The sequence below is a fragment of the Nicotiana sylvestris genome, chromosome 1 (genome assembly GCF_000393655.2).
Source record: "Nicotiana sylvestris chromosome 1, ASM39365v2, whole genome shotgun sequence".
Classification (NCBI taxonomy): domain Eukaryota; kingdom Viridiplantae; phylum Streptophyta; class Magnoliopsida; order Solanales; family Solanaceae; genus Nicotiana; species Nicotiana sylvestris.
This window is the reverse complement of record NC_091057.1, coordinates 156,736,223-156,744,265: the sequence shown is the minus strand read 5'-3', so window position 1 is coordinate 156,744,265 and position 8,043 is coordinate 156,736,223. Positions and strand designations below refer to the sequence as shown.

At 35.7% G+C, this 8,043-nt stretch overlaps 1 protein-coding gene across 2 annotated transcripts; it reads left to right on the top strand.

Moving 5' to 3' along the window:
- Positions 1–1,092: 1,092 nt before the first annotated feature.
- Positions 1,093–3,851, top strand: LOC104226076 (heavy metal-associated isoprenylated plant protein 39-like). Of its 2 annotated transcripts, none has more exons than XM_009777960.2 (3): positions 1,093–1,452; positions 1,863–1,938; positions 3,086–3,851. In XM_009777960.2, exons 1-3 carry the CDS (start codon positions 1,447–1,449, stop codon positions 3,625–3,627), a joined length of 624 nt encoding a protein of 207 aa, XP_009776262.1. In that variant the 5' UTR covers positions 1,093–1,446; the 3' UTR covers positions 3,628–3,851. The 2 variants fall into 2 exon arrangements, with proteins under 2 accessions (XP_009776262.1, XP_009776263.1); XM_009777961.2 differs by having other exon boundaries at positions 1,243–1,452; positions 1,849–1,938.
- Positions 3,852–8,043: the final 4,192 nt, after the last annotated feature.

Below are 8,043 nucleotides of genomic sequence, written 5' to 3'. Positions count from 1 at the left end.
TCAGGCGCTTGTCTTTTATGACCAGAATGACAAGTAGGAATTTAGCAGCCAAGTATGAGAAAGATCGAGCCCCTTTGGCTCTTTATTTTTACAGCCGTAGTTACTGCATACCACCTTATCTTCGATTGTTGGAAACCACTGCATTTTTCCCTACTTTTTTTTTTAACTCCCGACTGATTTAAAAAATTACTGTCAATCGATACAGCAAAATTAGATTAGTATCAGGGTTATGTAATAATCACTTACTCTATACGTAACACAAATTCAAAAAAAAAAAAAAAAACTGTTGTTTTTTATATGAGGTTGTGTTTTGGACTGTGATCTAGAGACCACTCAAATAAGACTTCTAGAAGTATAATAGACCACAGAAAACAATAATATCGTTATTGCTTAAAAATTTATTCAATTTACTTTTGATTAGATTTAAAAAAAAATTTAAATATGTTTTAACTGTCAAAATATCTGGCGCATATTATCTTTTATGCAGTTTTATTCAATGTGTACATTTTTGGCTAATAAAAATAATTAATCCTTAAGTTCACAGACATAGGAGTAGTATCTTTATGCAGTTTTTTACCATATGTAATTTTAGGTAAAATAAACTAAAAAGTTCAGTACTAAACTCTAATTTCGTATAGACGTTTTGACTTTGGTACACATTCTACCTAGAGAAAATGCATATTGGATTATGGAACATATATTAACTTCAACCAAACGTCAGGATCATATAAATAATACTATTTCAATTTCTAATTTGTATAACTACTTCATGAATATACTTTTACCACTTAGATTTTGTAATCAGTTTTAATACTCAAAAATACCAAAACATTATTCATTTCTTAATATAATGATCAAACTTTTGACAAAAATAACATTTATTTCGACTCATTAACAAGACATCCAAATTGATGTTTTGATATTCTTTAACAAATATTTAAAAATCAAATTTTGGTTGTACCAAAAACGGAAAAACGTTGGATCTCAAAATACTACTCTAATTGAACTGCTGAACGCTCAACGCCTGAACCGAATTGCATAGCCAAGAGGCACGAGGCAATATCAGCAAGCATGCAGAGATCCAAACATTTCAGAATAAATTTAACAAATGTTACATGTACCCTCCTCCCCCCCCCCCCCCGGACCTACCTTTGTCTACAACATGCTACTATAGTCACCTTTTCTTTTTACTCTTCTCTTTAGCTCCAAATATAATACCACCATTGCCCATAACCTCCTTTTACTTTCTCTCTCTTATTCTGCATCTTTTGTTCTGATTCGGAAATCTTTTCCTTTTTATGGGTTTGTTTCTACCGTCAAAACCTCTCTCACGTTCTCTTTTGAGCTAGATACATATATTCAGTTTCTGTCTCTTTCTAAGCACTACTCTTTCACCATTTCTATCCTTCTATCTCTACAGCTTTTTCTTCCGATCCTGCCTGCAAGATGAAGGTATCTTTGATCATTTATTTATTCCCCTTTGATTCTTTTTTTTTTTCCTTTCTTTTTCTCGGTGTCCTCACTTGTGTTCAAGACTTTGCTTTTTCGCTATTCCACTTTTGGAATATTTCACAAAAATGCTCTACTTTTGCTTTGAATTGCTTTTGGATGTTGGAGTTTATAGTTTACGTTGATTCCTGAATATTCTTTTGCTTGTTTAATTTTGTCGGTGGTTGATCCTTTTGCCTAATGATTTGTTTACTCTGTTTTGTTGAGTCTAACACTGCTAATTTGTACTTTGATCCATAATTTCCCAGTCATGCTTCCCACTTTTTCCCCTATTCTATGTCTATGGTTGTTGGTTCTGTTTTTCACCTTTTATTTTGCAAATATTTTAATTTTTTTTAGAAAAATTTATGCAGAAATTTATCTTGAACTTGGAGGTGCATGATGTCAGAGACAAACGTAAGGCCTTGAAGACGGTCTCTGCTCTTCCAGGTATTGAAATATTATGAGTAAATTTCTTACATCTTTCGCCAATCAGGTTTTCAAGCTAAAGTGGAATAGAAAAACTACTGATCTTCCAGAATTTTCCTGCATTTCTTTTTTCAAAGTAATTTTTTTTGACGTTACAATGGCGATTAGGACACAAACCCGTGATCCTATGGTTCCAATTGTCGGCTGTTGCCTCCACGCGTCTCTTACTACCAGTGGCAAGACACATTTTTTTTTTATCCCTCTATAATACTTTCGTTTACGTGAACTTAATTCTTCTTTGGTCCATTTCAAAGAGAATAACACCTTCTAAATTTGGAAACAATCTTTTATAACCAAACAAATAATCTAGAACCCTTCCTTTTTCCTGACTTGTTTAAAACCACAAGTAATATTTTGCCTTGAGTTGGTGGTGACTCACTATTGAAGGATTAGGAGGATCCAATATTGAAACTTTGGATTAGGTATTAGGCCATTCACTTCCTACTAATTTGAAAAAGTAAAAAAAGAAAAGGTCACTTTTTTCATAAGAGAATTCTGATGTGGCGCCACGTCAAGTGGGTCCACCATGTTTGTAAGCTGTTTTCCATTTCAGCGTCCTTCTTCTTTCTTTGGCAAGATAAGTGATGAATGAGTGGTTATTGTAGGTTGGAATTCTAGTCATGGTAAGTGCCCACATTGTTGATCTCTGTGATGGGACTTTAAAATAAACTTTCTTTAATTTTTATGTTGTTTTTTTAGTTTCATGATGATTACGAAAGCACTACCTAATATTGTCCTAAGAGATTTTGCCTTGAGTAGTTGTTCTATCAACTTCATTGCTGCACTGTTTTCGGTAGTAGTCAATTTTTAATTTGGTGTAATGGCGTAATGCTCGTTGGAGAAAATAATTTGCTACAGAACTAACCAAAACATGAAGAAACAATGATGGTTGTGCAATAACAGTTGAAATCTGGTGACAAAGTTGTTACAAAAGTTTGTTTTCAATATAAAGAAAATTCAATTAGTTAGAAGTCCCTAAAGCGCTTCTTTTCTTGTTTTCTTTTGTACGCTTGGTGAAGGGCACTGGAGTTTGATTGAACTATTTTGTGTGACATCTAAAAATTGCAAAATGAGATTAAACAGTGGATGTTCTGATGAGATATTGCAGGAATTGATGAGATCTCAATGGATATGAAAGGTAGGAAATTAACTATCATCGGGACGGTTGATCCAGTAAGTGTAGTGAGCAAATTGAGGAAGTTTTGGCCAGCGCACATAATCTCAGTAGGACCAGCAAAAGAGCCAGAGAAGAAAGAGGAACCAAAGAAAGAAGAAGGGAAGAAAGAAGAGGCTAAGAAGGAGGGCGAGGGCAAGAAAGAAGACGCTCCGAAGGAGGAAGGAAAGAAAGAGGAGGCTAAAAAGGAAGAAGAAGGTAAGAAGGACGAAAATAAGAAAGACGAGCCCAAAAAGGAAGAAGAGAAGAAGCCAGAAGCACAACCACATCCAATGCCAATGCCAATGCCAATTCCATTCCCACAACAACAATATCATCCAGCTGTGGTTGGCATGGTACCGCCTTATCGACCATATTATCCTCCTCCTCATATGCAGGCCATGCCCTACCGGCCATATTATCCTCCTCCCGCGCAAACATACTACCAGGTTCACCACAGCATGGAAGAGAATCCTAATGCATGTGTTATCTCTTAAATTGGTTACATAAGTGGAGTCATATATATTATATATATACATAGCTCTCCGTTCTTCTTGTTTTTAGTTGGTCTTGGGTTATTCTATTAGCATGAAACCGAGACTAATATTCTGAGAACAGAGGAAATCTATTGTGAATACACAATGATGCCATATTTGTCTTTTCAGATTCAAGAATTGTGTATAGAGAATTGAATAAGAGTTTTGCTACCCCTTTTTGCTTATTGTTACAGAGAAATTCAGCTTGATCCCATGTGCTCCATCTGTTCTTGGACTAACTAGGAAACTAATAGATTGTTTATTAGTACAAAGATCTTACACTTTGGGGTAAGGAAGTAGCTAAAAGTTTGAATGATTTTGCTGGCAAGTTGCTTTATGCATATAGTTTTGCATCTCCCTTCTCCCACTCGTGGCTGTTTCCAGACCTTACCCCTACCATGGGTAGAGAGGCTGTTTCCAAATAGATCCTCGACATCCTTCTCACCAAGGACTCCCCACCTTGCTCTTGGGATGACTCGAACTCACAACTTTTTGGTTGGAAGTGGGGTCGTTTACCATTAGAGCAACCCCTCTTGTCTTGTTAGAGTACAAGTTGGTGAGGCAAATTTCAAAGGAGCATGCTCTGGCATTTCTTTACTTTTTCAGAGAAACAAAAATTGGTGCTAGCCATGCTTCATTCCACATGAAAACTAAGCCATTGATTTGTTTTCTTAGATGTTTATTCTACAAACATGTGATTTATAAAAAGAATATACCTCATTATGGTGTACTTTGGGCCATACTCTTGTCAATTAGTCAATGATGGGATTCTCTTTTTTCTTATTAGCAGTTTGGTTTAAGATGAAATAGTACCAAACTTTTATAGTGTATTTAATTTTGTTGAAGACTGTGAACTATAGAAAAATCTTTGACCGCAGGCTTCTATGAAAGTGGAGTACTAAAAATTAGCCATCTTAAAGTTTGAACCATAAATAAATAGAGGTCCGTATTCAAAGTATATACTTGCTTTTCAATATTCTGGATTTTCCAATCTTACTTTAAGCAGGCCCCCCACCATTAGGATATGACTTTAGAACAAAGAGTTAGCCATTGAGACGAAAGATGCGAGAAGGATTACGGATTAAATTGTGTGATGTAACTTGTCACTTTTAGTATTTCACGTTCTTGTTAGTAAACTGTATTTGTAAAATAATTCTGTAAAAACATAAATGAACATAAACAGAAATAGAAACTAATTCGAGCCCACTAAATTTACAGTGTTTCCTTAAGGAATTTAATTCCCTCATAATACCCAAGGTTATGGATTATTTCCTCCCAGGATAGAACGAATTACACACTGGTGTAGTGATACTTCAAACCCTAGTGTTTCAGCGAACATAAAGTTCGGTAGCAAATCACACTTACTGTTGCTTTGTTTGATGTTAAAAGTATGCAGAAGAAGGAGGAGAAACTCAGAAAATCGTATGGAAATTCTGAGCAGAATAGTCATATATTTATAGCCAAAGTTGAGCTGAAATCTGAAGAGGTGCAACTCTTCAGAATGGCTATTTATGCAAAACGGCCACAACATAAATATCATAACATAAATGATTATTTACTCAACAATAAAGAGGGAAAATTGAAGAGGGTAGTTTAATTTTCAGTTACACAACTGTAAAACGGATTGGAGGATTTAATATTAATATTTATTTTAATATTAATATTTTGTTATTAAAACAAATATTTAATAATATTTCTGTTAATATTTTACTATTAACAAATAAATTTGGTCCAAAAAATCAAAGCCGAAGCCAAAGCGACAACGGCGCGAGGCTTGCCTTCTTCTCAACTCTTTAAGAGCCAGAAGAAGAGCAATTGTTTATATACCCATAAAAAACATCTTTCTCTTCCAATATGGGACAATCTTCTTTCATCAAGGGGAAACTTAAAATTTTATTTTCCTCCATTTCCCATTCACCCTCTTTTTAAGCCTTATTAATACTTAAAAACCCCAACAATTCTAATTTAATTCTAGCCGCAAACTTTATTTTCTAAAAAATATTTCTTCTTAGGTGCAGATGATGGATTTCCCTAAAGCTTCTGTTTGAATAAATTAGTTTATTTTTGGTTATAATTTTATCTTACATTACTGCTAGAAGCTTGTAGGTTTTAATTCTACCAAATGTCTTTCCATCCAATATTTGCAATTCACCTTCATTCGATTTTTTTTTTTCTTTTCTGTTAACAAAGGGAAGGCAAGATCGCTGTATGTATGGTTTACTTATCGCACAATGGCATTAAACGTGGTCTCGTTGAATTAATTATTGTTGCGGCCAGACACTCTTCACATTTTTCGAGGAAAAACAATATTTTAATAAATAAGTTAAAGGATATGATGTGATAAACCATTACTATTTACTCTACTTTGTTAAAGTCAGTCCTGTACAATGTTTGTACTACTTACTTTTTTATCTTTTGAAGTGGTCACGTAAATGCATCGATCGGCTTTTTGACTTTTCTATCCTTTCAATATTTGATTCGTTTTCTACTATATAAGAAGTGCGAAGGAGCTGATGCAGGCAGATTTATTTATTTATATATTTATTTTTCGCTTCATTTTGTAGTCGACTGGCCGGGTGCTGGAAGTTTCAATTATATATTGAAATTCTTTGAGATAGCTGAATAATAGTGAATATGTTGACAATTGCTTGAAACTATTGAGATCCCTATTCGAACCTCTTAATAAGAAGTGGATTATTTTTTATTAGTCCTATTAAGCGCGAATTAGAATTAATCAATTCGGTTGAACACCTAAATCTACTTGAACGACCTTACTTTTACTTCTATAGTATATCCACAAAATTACGTATGGGTTTTATATCAATAGATTAGACATTAAAGTAAATAATGTGAGAACAAATGTACGTACTAATAGTCATTCTAGTCGATAATTCTTTGCTCTGGCTGCCCATGTGTTAGAATGATCAATGATTGCTGTAATTGTGCGTCAGCAGAATGTTTTGGGCGGCATGTCTGGACAAAACCAAACGTGACTCTGAGAAATGTGTTTGTTTTGATCATTAAGGGATGTGGATGTTTGACTCACACGTATTAAAATCTTTTTGAACAAATCAATCAAAAATAAAAAAATAAATCTTAGTTGAGGTTAATAATTTCTAGAAAGAGTAGATAGATCACGAGTTTTCTTTTTATTCGTGAATAGTAAATGTTCCAAAATTCTCTCCCTTCCTTATAAGGTTATTATCCCCTATTTATACTAGGAGAAAAACTCTTCTAAGCTATACAAGAGAAAAATACAAGGAATATTCCCGATGTCCCCTAATGGCTATACATTATTACAAGGGTCGTTCAGTCTCTAGTTTGTTTCAGGGTCGTCTCCTTCAGGGCATCGATTCAGGGAGGCCTCATCAATCGTCGTACTCGTCGTCGGTTGTGGTCGGACAAATTTGGACCCATACAGTTAGTCCCTCCACTTGTCGGGGTCGCGTCTGGGTGCGTCCTCGATGAGTGGACACCATGCGTTCTTATGGAGAAATTTGAGCCATTGTGACGTTACGAAATGGCCAATGGGGAAAGATCAGCGTGCTGAGCAAGACACTGGTAATATACTTTACCGGGAAATGATGTCATCTTCACGTGCGTCATCATCACGCATGTTTTCGAGGCAGGATTTGATGGCTCGACGCTTCGATTCTAGCGCTACTATGTGATTTTTTTACTTCGATTCTGGCGCCACCCAACCCTATAAATAGGTGAAGGGTTTATTTTTTTGAAAGTTTTTGGCCATTCCTCTCTTGATATCCTTCTTCATTCTTCCGAGCTTTCCTTCATACCTTCCTGTTTCTTCTTACGTTCTTCATTCGAAGCTTTTTCCTTCTTCTTTTTGTGTTGATATCTCTTTGAACGATATTCTGCCAAGGTCTCGTCGTTCTCGTGAAGAGGTTATTGAGGCCACCCAATTTTTCACGACACCCCTTCTAGCGGTGAAGATACAGTGGTAGAGGAGGGTGATAGCCTTCCTACGGTGGAGGAGCTACTGCCGAGGCATCCCTTATCTCGAAGTGACTTCCTCAAAGATCCCCCTACTCCGGACCCCATATTCTCTGAGACGGAACAAGTTCATATTGATGCTCTTCGTGTGAAGTACGATATTCCCGCTCATGTAGACATGGTTCCGGTGGGGAGAAACTACATAGAGGTCCACAAACTCGAGTACTGTGCTTTCTATGAGTACCCTTTTATGATTGGCTATACTCTTCCTCTCTTCCCCTTAACGGAAGAATTCTGTAAATTCTACCAAGTTTGTCCAGCGCAACTTTCTCCGTATACACTCAAGATACTTCTGTTGCTGACCAAGTATGCGGAATTGGCAGAGTGTAACGTTTCCATCCACCACCTTTTGCACCTGTTCATGCC